This window comes from Mauremys reevesii, linkage group 2 (assembly GCF_016161935.1).
Source record: "Mauremys reevesii isolate NIE-2019 linkage group 2, ASM1616193v1, whole genome shotgun sequence".
In the NCBI taxonomy this organism is placed as follows: Eukaryota; Metazoa; Chordata; order Testudines; family Geoemydidae; genus Mauremys; species Mauremys reevesii.
The window spans coordinates 39,748,560-39,765,081 of record NC_052624.1 but is presented as its reverse complement, the minus strand read 5'-3'; the positions used below and the strand labels follow the sequence as shown (position 1 = coordinate 39,765,081).

Sequence of the window (16,522 nt, the reverse complement as noted above, 5' to 3'; positions counted from 1 at the left end):
AAAGGTCCTGGCAAGGGAGAGGTGGGGGGAAAGGCTCTGGCAGCATGATGCTGCTGGAATCTTGCCTCACTGCCTCACTCCTGGGGGAGCCTTTCCCTGCTGTTGGATTCTTTCTCTGTGGCTGGGAAAAGCTCGGTCAACAGGAAGGCAGAGAGACACTACACTGCTTAAAAAAAAGCAGGGGCGGCGCTGCTTGGGCGAGAAGAGAATTGTGTAGGATATATACCATAAGGTTCTGATGCATCTTTACTCACCTAAGCAGTGTCCCACTATCTACACTGCTGTTTAGACCCATGCCAGGGGGCATGCAAAACCTGCTTTCTACACATCTCTATAAGTGTAGATATAACCAAAATGGCAGCTGCCTCCAGCAGAGAGCACATTCCTAGATCTTTAAAGGTTAAGTACATATAAAAGAAAACAGGTTTTATGATCATGATGATGATGAAAAAAACTAACTCTTATATAGCAGTTTTCTTCAGTAGCTCTCAAAGCGCTTTGCAAGGGAAGTTAATATCATTATCCCATTCTTACAGGTTGGGAAACTAAGGCTCAGAGAGGTGAAATGATTTGCCCAAGGTCATCTAGCAGCAGAGCCAGGAATAGAACGTAGGTTTCCTAAATCGCAGTCCAGTGCTCTGTCTGTTAGATCACAACTCTCTCCCAATTGACAAACAGCAACCAGCAGGGTGCTGCCAAAACAGGCCTGGATTTAACCCAGTCTGCATCGTATTGTTCAGTTCCTTCTCCCCTTTGGACATTGATAGTTACATTTCACCTTATCCTACAATTATTGCCTAACCTCACTGATGAACTTGGACCAGACATAGTTCCTGCTTGGACGCTCTTAGAGAATTCACTCCTTCTAGCTCACCCCTGAAATCAATGTCCTTTATCAATAGACCTTCTAAATCATAAGTTCTTCTCCAATGCTCATCTTGGATGGCCTGTTGGGGTGGAAGTACTGCACATCCTGCCAGCTCCACTCCTTTTTATCTGACATTACAAACATTCCCCCACTCTTTGTTCTCAGTATGCATGTGCACTAGGACTGGGTCAAATCTCATGGTTTATGCTTTCTTTGGCATTTTACAGTAAAATGTCTCATTTCCCCCCACAGTGTTATAAAATATTCGGCTCCAGTGAAGCAGAGAGACTGACTTGGCATGCTGCACGAAACACTTGCGTAAAGTTAGGAGGAAACCTGGCTTCTGTACATAACGAACAAGTGCAAGGTATAATATCTGGTCCCTTTGGTACTAGATAAGACAGCTACCCATCTCTAACAATCATAAAAATAGTTTATGTAGCTGTAATTTTGAGGCTGCTCCAGTAAACTATGCTGCCTTTGTAGCTAATAGTTAATATAAGAATTAATGAAAACTACTTTGAGAAAAATGTCTGATACCTGCCTAACTTCCAAAGTTCGATGCTAGCATGCATCACCATAGTACTTGAATGCCTTCTGTAACACACTATGCATACAGGGTACTGAACAGCAGTTCCTAGGTGTGAGGTACAAATTACCTGTGTTGTGGCTGTACTATTTCTGTGTCCTCTCCCAAGGGGCTGTGGTTAGGGTTTTTACACTGAAAACCTTTACTTGTACTTTTCTTAATTGAATCCTCCTATCTCTTTTAAATTACTATTTTTGTAACCGACATTCCTTTCAATCTCACCATCAGGCAATAATCTAGAGTAATAAAATGTAGCATTTGCAAGTTTTTTTAATTCAATACTTGAGCAGTAATTTTATTTTTATTATTTTTTACCATTGTTCAAGTTTTGGGCATGCTGGTGTCTTCAGAGATTGGAGAAAGGGAATCCATTTTTTGTAAAACATATACCTCTGGGGTTTTTGCAGCTTTCCTCACCTTTCATTTGAAGGATGTCATGGCTGAAACCTGGATTGGACTGAACGATGTTAACCAGGAGGGCCATTTTCTTTGGACAGATGGGAGTTTATTTGACTATGCAAAGTGGGCCAGGAATTTCCCATTTAGAGATCGTTACATACAAGTTGACTGGACATTTATTACACAGGAGGTAAATAGAACAAATATGACTAAGCCACCATAACCTGGGGCAGAGTCAAGCTTTATGCAAACAGTTCAACTTGTCTTATTTAGCATCCTTTCATTCAATGAAACCATCGACTGCCACGGAAGGCAGTACTGCAAGAGGAGGGTTTAGGTTTTTTACATTGTCTCCATGTACTAGCAGTTCTGATTGCAAATCTATTATTTTGCAGAAATCTAGAACTATAGTAGCATGGTGCTTTAACATATTCATTGCAGATACTCAACGTCCAGTATGTTTTTTTTTAACTTTACATTATTGTCTTTTACACTATAGGTTGTATGATAATAGTGTAATAGTCTGGATGCACTGTAAGGCATTGCCAGCACTTGACAAATGCTCTTATACCAATCAAATGCAAGCCCCGAGGTTCATTTTTGCTTTTTAAGAAAATACTTATATTTAACCCGCCTCCTCCCAGAATTTTAAATACTTGTTTTCTTTTCTTAAAAAGGTCATTTTACGTACACTATGCCACAGAATCAAAATTAAAACAGAAAAAGATTTATTGGGACTCATTATTAACAGGTAACCTCTATTATTTTGCCAGCATTTTTTTCACTTTTATTAATTCATGTATTCTCTGTCCCTAGACTGACTGTATTGCAATGATGAAGAGATCGGTAGGAGAGGAAGGGAACTGGGGAAACAATGATTGTCAGCAGAACAAAAGCTATATATGCCAGATGGACAGCAGTGAGTTTCATTTTATCAGCCTTCTAATTTAAAGCACATTTAATAACTCCTCTGAGTTCTAGAGTTCCTTGTTTACACAGATACTGTGGCTGCCAATATCTCAAGCATCTGGTGCCAAGAAGCTGCATCTTCTGTCACAGCCCAGGAATTCTAGATGGAATAGCTGTCACCCTATGTTATAGCTCTGAGTTGGGGCTAGATTTCACCTCCAATTTATCTGCACTTCACCCACAGAGTCTGAACACTCAGGTTTTACCCAGGAAGAGTAGATTCCACTCCGGATTTGAGTGAAAAGGGAAAAGTTTATTATTTCAGTTTTCCCATTTGTAAGTTGTGGCCAAGATTTTCAGAAGCGACTAATAATTTTGGGAGCCTGAATTTTTCAGTGCCCATCTTGAGACCCCTCAAAAGGATGTGATTTTCAGAGGGCTGGTGGTCAGTACTTTCTGAAAATCAGAACCATTGAAGAGGTCTCAAGTTGAACACCCTGAAACTGAAGAACTTAAAATCACTTTTGAAAATCTTGTCCTGGAAAAATAGGTAGGGTTTATGTCAAAGTGCTGAACGATAATAAAAGCTAATAAGTAATTACTGTTTTCATAATATTGAAATGCCATACCATTGGTCATGGCATTGTTGGGTTTCTTTGCTGCAATTACAAAAATAAATTGCTGCAATTTAACTGGCACTGCTTGGGAAGGTATAATGTCTGGCCTTAAAGTCTGTGAGTCAAAAGACTTGTCGTCACTACTGGGGAGATCAACTTTGCTGAAATCAATGCAGTGGGTGTCGATTTGGGGGAGGGATCTAATGAAGACCTGCTAAATCAATGGCAGAGTGCTCCCTGGTCAACTCCAGTACTTCAGCTCCCCAAGAAGAGTACGGTAATTCGATGGGAGAGCATCTCCCATCGATGTAGTGCAGTGAAGACACCGGGATAAGTTGACCTAAGTTATGTCAACTTCAGTTACGTTATTCACGTAGCTGGAGTAGCGTAACTTAGGTCGACTTACCCTGGTAGTGTAGACAAGGCCTCTGTAAACTTCTCTGCAAAATTCTACTGCTGTACCTCATGCCTGCAGCTGGTTTTTTCTAGTTTTGAGCCTCTCATGACCAGAGATGTCCCTCTGTACATTACTTTGTTGTAGTTTTCCATGCACTTATTTAATTTATAAGAACAACCACAAAAAGTGCCTATCCCAATCTCTACGTGCCCTGGCTAATATTTAAAAAGCACAAGTCCAACAGTAACCTCCACAATATAGGGTATAACTAACAAAATTGTACCCCTTAAAAATCATTAACAGAGAAAAAATGTCTATTGGGGATTAAGTTAAGGACACGATAACAGGTTATACTACTCATCTGGGTCTGTGGGGACTTCACGTAATTTCACTGGCATTACCCAGGTAGGGTCAAAGCTCACAACCCAATTTTCCTCTAGATCTGCAGAGTGGGAAGTGGCTGGAGAACAGATGCATAAAAAGCTCATTTTTGCTCATAGAGCCCAGAGGACGAGGAAAGATGTGGCTAGTTATGGGGAAATGCTGGTCTCAGCTTGATAGCAGACTGGGTGCCACAGCTGGCACTACCAGAAGAACAAAAATTTGGGTCAGAGAATGGCAGCTGAGGATTCCATTTACATAAGGGAATCTCTGGCTGGCATAAAGCATTCCCCAGTTGCTACTAAAACTGGGTAAGCACAAAGGCAGCAGCTTTAAGTCATTTTTGCCCTACCTTTTCAGGCCCTGTATTGAGCACAACTCAGGCAAGGTCTTTGTGTCTTATTTCTGTATACCATACCATCAGAAGGAGAACTCTGGTTTGGTTTTTCGTTTGTACCCCAAACTCTTTCGATTAAACTCTGGAATGGGAAGAATGAATATTCATTTGTTTGTTTTGCTTGTCCATTTAGGAAGCAATTTGCCCCACCCCTGTGTACTCATATTTTGAGGATTTAACTGGTGTCTGTGTTGGGTGAATTTCACAGCTGGCTAGAGGGAAATCTATCCTGTGACAAGCACCCAGCTGATTTTCACTTGTGACCTAAAGAAGGTGTGGATTCATAGCTCTAGATTTGAACAGCAAACACGATTCGTCAAAATATATTCTTTATATTTCTTTGGGTTGTAAATGAGGAATGATTTTCACATATTGCTTGTGCTGTCCCACTAAATTTTTGTAATGCTGCATTTATTTGTGGTGCAATGGTACGACTAACCAGGCCTGAAAACATTTTCATTGTTTTTTTTTCCCCAAAAAAACAACAGATCCTGATTTATTTCATTCCCCAGCAATTCCAGCCTCAGACATTATTCAATATGGTAACAGTAGCTATTCAGTTATCCGCTCCAAAATGAATTGGGAAGAGGCACGAAACAATTGCAAGGAAAAATCTTTAGAACTTGCCAGCACTTTGGATTACTATAGTGCTTTATTCCTGTGGTTACACGTGTTGCAGTTTGGAGAGCCTGCATGGATTGGTCTCAACAGCAATGTGGTAAGAACATGAAATGGGTGAGGTTTGAATAGTACGCTGCTACTCCAAATAGACCTTGAATTTTCCTTTAAATTTTGACCTTATCCATTTTATAGGCCTTTAATAGGTAGACTCTTGATGGTCTCAAGCTGAGTATCAAATTATGTAGGAATCCTTAACCCTTCTACGTCACGGTTCTTCAAAGATATGCTGAGATGCAGCTAGAGTAGCAGGGAAGCTATACTAGGAGAAACAAGTAGTGAGTAGAAAAGGAGAACAATAGAAATGGGGTGAGGAAAGCTGCTTAGCAGTTGGAAGGGAAGTCTAGGAAATGTGGTTCGGCTGGTAAAGACTGTAGAAAGTTCTTTTCTGTTTCTGAGGGTATGTCTACACTACAAGACTATTTTGAATCAACTTAAGTCGAATTTGTGGAATCGACGTTATGAAGTCGAATTTGTGTATCCACACTAAATACACTAATTCGACTGTGTGAGTCCACAGTAACGGGGCCAGCGTCGACTTTGGAAGCGGTGCACTGTGGGAAGCTATCCCACAGTTCCCGCACTCCCCGCTGCCCATTGGAATTCTGGGATTTCCCCCCAATGCCTGCTGGGGGAAAAATGTGTCGAGGGTGGTTTTGGGTAACTGTCATCACTGAACCGTCAATCACGCCCTCCCTCCCCGAAAGCGCCTGTGGGCAATCTGTTCGTGCACTTTTCTGGTCAGTGACAGCATGGATGCCACAGCACTGCGAGCGTGGAGCCCGCTGCAGTTATGGCCATTTTCACCTCCTCGCACCTTATCGTTCACCTCTTCCACAGTCAGCTGCTGAGAAATTGGGCTACTTTTCAATGGTGCTGCGAGCACTGGTGGACCATGGGGGACGTTTTACCAACATCAACGTTGGGTGGCCAGGAAAAGTTCATGACGTGCGTGTTTTCAGGAACTCTGGTCTGTTTAGACGCCTGCAGGAAGGTAGTTTCTTTCCGGACCACAAAATAACTGTTGGGGATGTGCAGATGCCTATAGTGATCCTCGGGGACCCAGCCTACCCGCTAATGCCCTGGCTCGTGAAGCCTTATGCAGGCGCCTTGCACAGCGACAAGGAACTCTTCAAGTACCAGCGAGCAGCGTGACCTGTGCCTGTTCAGTTTCTTTACAGAGAAGCTGAACCTGCCCCTGTTTCTTTATCAAGTTACTGTTGACTAGCATCTGCAGTTACATACCCCGTCCACCCCGCTTCCCCCACTTCCAACACACGTTTAAAAATAAAATACATGTTCCACTGTAACTTTACAAAGGTTTCTTTATTGATGACTTTGCATTAAAGGGTTGAAACTGGGACGCAGACTGTGCTGGGTAGGGTGTGCGGTGATGTAAAGACCGCCTCTAAACTCGAGGAATGACAGGCTCCTGCTCCTAGAGCAGTCCGCAGTGCCGGACTGCTTGTTTCAACGGAGCCTGCCATCCCTCCTTTTTGGGATTCTGTGTGCGGGGGCTATGTGACCTTGTGGCGGAGGAGGACGGATACAGATTCCTCTGCTGCGTGACTCTGCGGTCCAGGACAAGGACCGCTGCATAAGATCTGTAAATGCCCTCCCCCGCTACAAAGTCACGTTCCCCCACACCCACACAGAACCTGGAAACCACCTCCCATACCGACCAGGGTGCCTACTGACTGCACTGTGTGTGTGACCTGCTGCTGATCCTGCCCCTGTGTCTGTACCCTGGTAAAGGTGACTGCCCTATGCAATTACCAACCCCCTTCCCCCCCTTCAAACACAGTCTTCTGTGAAAAAACATGACGGAAACAGTAATTAACAGCAAAGTATTTTTCATAATTAACTAGACAGTTAGGGGATGAAACTGGGATTGGGGCTTGGGTGAGTCTGGAAGGGAAGAACTTCTCAAAAGTTAGGGTATGAGAGCTTTTGGGTACTTGAGCACTCTGCTGGGGTGCAGTGACAGTTTTCACGGCCCCTGGCGCCCCTCCTTCTGGTTTTTTTGGGTGAGGGAGGTATGGGACTTTGTGGCGGGGGAGGGCGGTTGCAGATACACTGCAGGAAGGCTCTGTCCTCCTGCCTGCGGTCCTGCAGAACATGCACAAGGCGCCGGAGTGTGTCCGTTTGCTCCCTCATTATTCCAAGCAGCGTTTGAGTCGCCTGCTTGTCTTCCTCACACCACCTCTCCTCCCATTCGCTGTGTGAGCGCTGGTACTGCGACATGTTCTCCCTCCACTGGGTCTGCTGGTCCGCCTCGTCTCGGGAGCAGCCCATAAGTTCAGCGAACATCTCGTCCCGTGTCTTTTTCTTTCGTCGCCTAATCTTTGCCAGCCTCTGTGAGGGGGATGCTGTGGCAGGTCTGGAGACAGTCGAAGCTGTGTGATGGGAAACAGGGAGTGAATTCCTTGCAAAGATACATTTTTGCGAACAATGAACACAGTCTAGTCTGTCTTTGTGAATTCTGGGTTGAGATCCCAGTGCCTGATGGTGCAAAAACCATTTTCGCGGGTGGTTCTGGGTAAATGTCATCAGTCATCCCTTCCTCCGGGAAAGCAACGGCAGACAATCATTTCAAGCCCGTTTTCCCTGGATTGCCCTGGCAGATGCCACAGCATGGCAACCATGGAGCCTGTTTTGCCTTTTGTGCCTGTCACTGTATGTGTACTAGATGCCGCTGACAGAGGCGGTCCAGCAGCGCTACACAGCAGCATGCTTTTGCTTTTGCATGACAGCAGAGATGGTTACCAGCCATACTGTACCATTTACCATACCATAAATTGGTAATAAGATGATCATGGTTACCGGTCCTTTTGCACTGCACCATTTGCTGCTGTCATAAGTGCCCCTGGCTGAGATCAGCCAGGGGCGCAAAAGCCAAAATTGGGAATGACTCCCACAGTCAAGCCCTCGTTTTTGGTATCTAAACATAGAATCAGTCCTGCCTAGAGTATGGGCAAGTGTACTAGAGAACCACTGTATCATAGAACCAGAGAGCACAGCTGCTCTGTGTCAGATCCTGCAGAAATTATGAGCTGTATGCTATTCACAGGGGGTGCTCCTGCAACAACCCCACCTGTTCATTCCATTCTTCCCCCAGCCTTCCTGGGCTACCATAGCATTGTCCCCCCATTTGTGTGATGAAGTAATAAAGAATGCAGGAATAAGACACAGTGACTTGTTAGTGAGAAATGAGTGGAAGGCAGCCTCCAGCTGCTATGATAGTCCAGACAGGACATTAAGGAGTGTGGAGGAGAGGAGCCCAGCATCCCTCTGCTAGTCCAGGGGCAATTGAATCTTTTCTTTACACATGAAGGGGTGGGGGCTGATGGAGCTCAGCCCCCTGTTGCTATGATGAGGACGGTTACCAGCCATACTGCACCATCTACCAGGAAAAATTAGGACCAGGCGCCCTTGATCGACCTTACTGATGCTAGTCGGCATGGTTACCAGTCCTTTTGCACTGCCCCATGTGCCAATAGGCTGATGATGATGATGGATATCAGTCATATTGTACCGTCAGCCACCCATAGCGGGGGGGGGGGAGCAAGGATATTGGTGTTGAGTGCTGCAGCATCGCATCTATCTGCAGCATTCAGTAAAGATAGGGTGACATGTAAAAGAGTCAACAGAGGATTGTTTTCCCTTTCACTTCTGGGGGTGGGTGGGGGGGGTGCGTAAATTGCCGAGCTATGCCCTGACCCACTGTGGACACTGTGTTTGACCCTAGAAGCATTTGGAGCTCAGCCAAGAATGCAAATGCTTTTCGGAGACAGCAGGAACTGTGGGATAGCTTGCGTCCTCAGTCCCCCCTCTTTCCATGAGCGTCCATTTGATTCTTTGGCTTTCCGTTACGCTTGTCATGCAGCAGCGTGCTGAGTCTCTGCTATGCCGTCTGTCTGGAGATTTTTTTAAAATACTTTGGACCAGGCGTAACATTACAGTAATTCCCCTAATTAGATGCAGGAGTCTCCGAGCGAGATCACCCTGAGGACGGTCACTGAAGGAGATAGAGAGTGCATGCTGCGTGAAAGCCAGCACAAACCAGGGGCCTATGCAGCCGTGCTCGGGGAGACAATGCTCCCTGAGTACCTCATGAAAGCCTGGGGCGGAAAGGTGTGCTACCACGGAGCACCCAGTAAGGCAGCTCTCCCCAGGAACCTCCTGCGGAGGCTTTTCGATTCCCTCCTGGAGAGCTTCGTGGAGATCTCCCAGGAGGATTTCTGTTCTATCCCCATATATAGAGAGACCTCCTTTTCACATACTTCAGATTCCTGTAATATTAAGAATAAAAGTTTACATGTTTAAAGCACTTACCGACTGCTCCTTCCCCTGATTCAGGGTCCGGGTTAACGGCTGGGGAGGGTTGGTAGGGGATCTCCGTGAGGGTGATGAAGAGATCCTGGCTGTCGGGGAAACCAGCGTTGTAAGCGCTGTTGCCTGCCTCGTCCTCCACAAACCCTTCCTCATCTTCCCCGTCCGCGAACATCGCCGAGGAACTGGCCGTCGATACTGTCCCATCGTCAGAGTCCACGGTCACTGGTGGGGCAGTGGTGGCAGGCTCCGTAGCGTCCGTTTGCCGCTTTGATTTTTTGGTAGCCTTGTCTGGGGTCCTTGATTTTCACGCGGCGCTGCGTTGCATCCCGCCTGTATCCTCTGTCTCTCATGGCTTTGGAGACCTTCTCGTAGGTCTTTGCATTCTGTTTTTTGGAGCGCAGCTCCGAAAGCACAGACTCCTCGCCCCACACACCGATCAGATCCAAGACTTCCCGGTCAGTCTATGCTGGGTCCCTCTTTCTATTCAGAGATTACATGAACTCCTCTGCTGGAGAGCTCTACATTGCTGCCGGTGCTGCTGAGCTCGCCCCAATGTCCAACCATGAAATGAGATTCAAACTGTCCAGACAGGAAAAGGAATTCAAATTTTCCCGGGGCTTTTCCTGTGTGGCTGGTCAGAACATCCAAGCTCGGACTGCTGTCCAGAGCGTCAACAGAGTGGTGCACTGTGGGATAGCTCCCGGAGCTACTAAGTTCGATTTGCATCCACACCTAGCCTAATTCGACATAGCCATGTCGAATTTAGCGCTACTCCCCTCGTCGGGGAGGAGTACAGAATTCGAACTAAAGAGCCCTCTATGTCGAATTAAATGGCTTCCTGGTGTGGACGGGTGCACGGTTAATTCGAATTAACGCTGCTAAACTCGAATTAAAGTCCTAGTGTAGACCAGGCCTGAGGAAGCTGCTATTTAACAGATATTGCAAAAGCCCCACTCTTTGCGTGATGGTTGTTTATCCCAGTGGTTGTGGCTGTGGTGGGTGCAAATTCTGCTAGCAAAGACCAACACATTTAGTGTGGATTGGCAGAGGGGTATGTGGTGCTTGTGGAGCTTTTTTCTTCTATTTGAATTTCTGTCTGCAGTTTTTTCAGTAACACAGTTGGGAGTATTACGGGTAGAAGCTTATGGTCTCGTGCTTTTAAATAGTGATTGTGATGTTTTCCCAAATTAATGCTGGGTCACTTTTCCTTTTTAATAAAAGCTTTATTTTGTTGTACACGGACTCAGTGCTTGCAAATGGGGAAATATTGCCTCTGAGAGTTGCCCCAGGGTGGTTTTTAGTTTTCCCAGCTTGGTGGGGCTCAATCCGGTTCTATTTTGTGTTGTTAAGAGGAATCCCTAGATATTGAACCCAGCCCTTGCTGCTGCCAACTCCACCTGGCAGAAGGGTTACAAATGCATAAGGGACACTGTTCTACATCACCCTCAGACCTGCTCAGTACTCATTTGAATGGTGTCATAATAACAATGGCATATGGGTGTTTCCTGCAAAGATAGAGCTGCATATATCATCAGGGGATGTATGTGAATCCTCTGATCTGAAACAGGAGGCGAGAGTGCAAACAGAGAATATCATGTTTATGCCTATGAGCTGCCATTTGTTAATTCCATTTGTTTTGCTTTTAGACTGATGGCTATTACAAATGGACTGATAACAGGAGAATCAAATATTCTAACTGGGCTAGAGGGGAACCAAAACAGAAAATAGCCTGTGTCTATCTAGACCTTGATGGAACCTGGAAGACAGCATCCTGTGATGAAAATTATTTCTCTGTCTGTAAACAATCTGATGGTAAGCAATTGAATGTAACATTTTTAGTTTGGTGCCCTGAAATTTGAGAGCCTGCACTAGAGGTTGGATTTGGTTTTACAACAAAATATAATATTTAACATATATTAACGGAGAGAGAACCTGTGTCTGTCAAGTACATAACCCTATTTTGCATTAATATTGCATTTTTTCAAACACGTATCAATGACACAGATTGCTGTTGCTTTTTGGAACTCAGGAGATAGCTAATGAGTTATACACAATTTCAAAGTCATTCCTTAAAGCCAAACAGAACATGTGTATTATTGGGATAAGTGTCAGTACTTTTAAAGTCTGTAACATGGAGTCTCTATCCAGTTGAAGAAATAAACAGGAGTTTATGGGAGTAGGTCTGGTCTATGAAGTCCAATTGTTGGAGGAAACACTCTGTTCCTTCAAAATAAGCCAAGTGTATACAGTAGCAGAAACGTCTATGTTCTGCCCAATAATGCCACTACATTGCAACAGTTGGAGGGTAGCCTAGATAATTACATCTGGTTACTCCTATTAGCTATGGAAACAATGACTTCTAGATGGCTAATGTGCTATAGGATGCAAAAAAAATCACTGGTGGGACAAGCAGAAATATTACACTTGCAGTGACTCTATAGACTGCATATATAGGCATCATCTATGATAGAACCCAACCTCTTCTGCTTCAGAAAATCAGATCACTTGAACTACAGGAGACTCACCATTAGCTATAGCAGCAGGAGATTTAAAAGTGTGGAGAACTCCACATTTTTGGCTTTAAAGAGTCAGGCCAAGCTTTTTGGTGTGTGTTTCAGCTCATATGAATTTGCATCCCCAAAGTTTCATTGGAATTTTGGATTTACCTGAAAATATGATTTGTTTTCATTTTTGCAAGGTTTGCAAAGCTGTACTTATCATCCCTTTGTGAGCCAAATGATAGAATCACATATACCAATCACACAGATTTTAGCAGTTCTGAAATTACATCCTCTAGGCTGCTCTAACCTTTGCTCGCAGCTAATTGTGTGAGCATAGCCAGAGTATGCTGTACTCCAGCCAGTCCTCCTCCCCATGCCTCTCTGCACCAGGGGCTGTGGGAAGGGCGTCCTAGAGGTCATAGGAGTAATTTATTTGTTTACATACCTGACCATCAGATGGAGGCCCTGAGCACAAGAACACAGAGCCCATTGGTCCTAAAATGGATTGCTAGGCCCCTGAAGAGAGAGGAATAAGGGATTCTACCACTCTTAGGGATTAAAATTAAAATAGCCTATATTTCTTGAGAGTAGAGTTCTTTTCTTTTCTTTTTCCAGGTCATGCACTGAGCTTGATCTGCATATTCAACTCCCACTGATGTCAATGGGAGGTGCATGTACAGACTGACAGGATTACTGATTTGTGGCCTGACATGATTAATTGCAGAGTATTCTGCGTAACAAGAGGCTGCAACATTAATATTTCACAAGTTTAAGGTTGTGCTATACAATGTAATGATTGGAACTGGTTGAAAATTTTCTGCTGGCAGTTTTCCTGTTAGGATGGCTGATTCAACAAAATCTATAGCTCCAACAGAAATGTGTCAATTTTGCTGAAATTTTGTTTTAAAAAAATAAAAAAATATTTATTTCAATAGGATTAACTGTTTTATTTCAACCTTATCAAAGTTTTGTGTTTTGGCTTTTTTTCTTATGAACTTGTTTATATTATATTATTTATTTAAAAAAAAATAGAAGAAAACAAAATGTCAAAAACTCTAAATTTCCCAGGGATTAAAATTCTGAGTTTTGCTCAGCTCTAGTGATAATGAAGATTCTGATTTGTATAGATTTGATTGTGTTTATGAGCTGTGATTGGGAGCTTCTGCTACTTGGTATCTTTTTTGAGCTTGTAGTATCTACTTACTAAAAACGTGCTTAGCAGCTTTTTAATTAACTTTTAAGAACCCTATTTTTTGAAGCCATTGAAGTCAATAGCAAAATTCCCACTGACTTTGCTTTTTAACTGTTTCTTAACAGTTATAACTCCTACTGATCCTCCACAACTCCCTGGAAAATGTCCTAAATCAAGAAACCCCTTATCTTGGATTCCTTTTCGTGGCCATTGCTACTCCTTTAATGCCCACAGTACCAGCTGGGCTGAATCCTCTACTGAATGCATTCGATTAGGTGAGTGTTCTCTTTTATTAAAAGGTCAGACTTTAGTATTCACATAAAATTCACATTTAAAAATCATTAATTGTATTACTAATATGGTAAAACATTTGCATGTTAAAACAAAGAATTTTAACATTTAATTTATTTTCTACCATTATTGCTGTTTGCTTGTTTTTTGCATTTCACCCACCTTGGACAATGAAACTAGGCTGATTAGTTTCCCTGGTCATTTATAGTCATCTCAGCTCTTTGGTTCTAATGCATGTATGTACTGCTTCAACGCTCTTAGGTCTGAGTTTCTATCATCACATTTCATCATTTTATTTTACAATTATAGAGCTAACTATAACAGGATCACTTGGAAATAGTGACCATAATATAATAACATTTAACATTCCTGTGGTGGGAAGAACACCTCAGCAGCCCAACACTGTGGCATTTAATTTCAGAAAGGGGAACTATGCAAAAATGAGGAGGTTAGTTAAACAGAATTTAAAAGGTACAGTGACTAGAGTGAAATCCCTGCAAGCTACACGGTCACTTTTCAAAGACACCATAATAGAGGCCCAACTTAAATGTATACCCCAAATTAAAAAACATAGTAAAAGAACTAAAAAAGAGCCACCGGGGCTTAACAGCCATGTAAAAGAAGCAGTGAGGGATAAAAAGGCATCTTTTAAAAAGTGGAAGTCAAATCCTAGTGAGGTAAATAGAAAGGAGCATAAACACTGCCAAATTAAGTGTAAAAATTTAATAAGAAAAGCCAGAAAGGAGTCTGAAGAACAGCTAGCCAAAAACTCAAAAGGTAATAACAAAATGTTTTAAAGTACATTAGAAGCAGGAAGCCTGCTAAACAACTAGTGGGGCCCATGGATGATCGAGATACAAAAGGACCACTTAAAGACAATAAAGTGGAGAAACTAAATGAATTCTTTACATCAGTCTTCATGGCTGAGGATAGGGTGACCAGACACCCCGATATTTAGGTGTTTGTCCCATGTCCTGACCGATCTTTGGTCGGGACACAATTTGTCCCGATATTTTGCTCTGCTGACAGCACTCAGCATTTTTTTTTTTTGCTCCATCGGCAGCCCTCCTCCCCTCCCCCTCCCCCTCCATCCCCATGTGTCCCGATATTTTCTTCCTCTCATCTGGTCACCCTAACTGAGGATGTTAGGAAGATTCCCAACCCTGAGTCATCCTTTGTAGGTGACAAATCTCAGGAATTGTCACAGATTGAAGTGTCACTAGAGGAGGTTTTGGAATTAATTGATAAACAGTAACAAGTCACTGAGACCAGATGGCATTCACCCAAAAGTTCTGAAAGAACTCAAATGTGAAATTGCAGAGCTATTAACTATGGTTTGTAACCTGTCCTTTAAATCAGCTTCTGTACCCAGTGACTGGAAGATGCCAATATTTAAAAAGGGCTCTAGAGGTATCCCTGCAATTACAGACTGGTATGTCTAACATCAGTACCGAGCAAATTAGTTGAAACAATAGTAAAGAATAAAATTGTTGGACACATAGAAGAACATAAATTGTTGGGCAAAAGTCAACATGGTGTCTGTAAAGGGAAATCATGTCTTACTAATCTATTAGAGTTCTCTGAAGGGGTCAACAAACATGTGGACAGGGACATAGTGGACATAGTGTACTTAGATTTCCAGAAAGCCTTTGACAAGGTCCCTCACCAAAGGCTCTTACGTAAATTAAGTTGTCATGGGATAAGAGGGAAGATCCTTTCATGGATTAAGAACTGGTTAAAAGACAGGGAACAAAGGGAATAAATAGTAAATTTTCAGAATGGACAGAGGTAACTAGTGGTGTTCCTCAAGGGTCAGTCCTAGGACCAATCCTATTCAATTTATTCATAAATGATCTGGAGAAAGGGGTAAAAAGTGAGGTGGCAAAGTTTGCAGATGATACTAAACTGCTCAAGATAGTTTAGACCAAAGCAGACTGTAAAGAACTTCAAAAAGATCTCACAAAACTAAGTGATTGGGCAACAAAATGGCAAATGAAATTTAATGTGGATAAATGTAAAGTAATGCACATTGGAAAAAATAACCCCAACTATACATACAATATGATGGAGGCTAATTTAGCTACAACTAATCAGGAAAGAGATCTTGGAGTCATCATGGATAGTTCTCTGAATGCAGTGTGAGGCGGCAGTCAAAAAAGCAAACAGGATGTTAGGAATCATTAAAAAAGGGATAGAGAATAAGACAGAGAATATCTTATTGCCCTTATATAAATCCATGGTACGCCCACATCTCGAACACTGCCTACAGATGTGGTCGCCTCATCTCAAAAAAGATATACTGGCATTAGAAAAGGTTCAGAGAAGGGCAACTAAAATGATTAGGGGTTTGGAACGGGTCCCATATGAGGAGAGATTAAAGAGGCTAGGACTTTTCAGCTTGGAAAAGAGGAAACTAAGGGGAGATATGATAGAGGTATATAAAATCATGAGTGGTATGAAGAAAGTGAATAAGGAAAAGTTATTTACCTGTTCCCGTAATAGAAGAACTAGGGGCCACCAAATGAAATTAATAGGCAGCAGGTTTAAAACACACAGTGCACAGTCAACCTGTGGAACTCCTTGCCTGAGGAGGTTGTGAAGGCTAGGACCATAAGAGGGTTTAACAGAGAGCTAGATAAATTCATGGAGGTTAAGTCCATTAATGGCTATTAGCCAGGATGGGTAAGGAATGGTGTACCTAGTCTCTGTTTGTCAGAGGGTGGCAATTGATGGCAGGAGAGAGATCACTTGATCATTACCTGTTTTTTTATAGGTAATAATTGGAGATATGCCAATCTCAGGTCATCAAGTCCAGTCCCCTGACTTCACTAGCAGGACCAATTTTTGCCCCAGATCCCTAAGTGGTCCCCTCAAGGATTGAACTTACAACCCTGGGTTTAGCAGGCCAATGCTCAAACCACTGAGCTATCCCTCCCCCCTGTTAGGTTCACTCCCTCTGGGGCACATG

The 16,522-nt window shown here is 43.2% G+C and overlaps 1 protein-coding gene across 3 annotated transcripts in view; it reads left to right on the top strand.

Moving 5' to 3' along the window:
- The window catches only part of LOC120397234 (macrophage mannose receptor 1-like), a 58,150-nt gene that overhangs the window by 33,747 nt on the left and 7,881 nt on the right, over window positions 1-16,522 (top strand). For all 3 annotated transcript variants that reach the window (XM_039522935.1, XM_039522936.1, XM_039522934.1), the window contains exons 19-24: window positions 1,121-1,235; window positions 1,865-2,046; window positions 2,673-2,775; window positions 5,046-5,275; window positions 11,217-11,382; window positions 13,389-13,538. In XM_039522935.1, coding sequence (XP_039378869.1) covers window positions 1,121-1,235; window positions 1,865-2,046; window positions 2,673-2,775; window positions 5,046-5,275; window positions 11,217-11,382; window positions 13,389-13,538 — 946 coding nt within the window. The remainder of the gene's footprint in view (window positions 1-1,120; window positions 1,236-1,864; window positions 2,047-2,672; window positions 2,776-5,045; window positions 5,276-11,216; window positions 11,383-13,388; window positions 13,539-16,522) is intronic.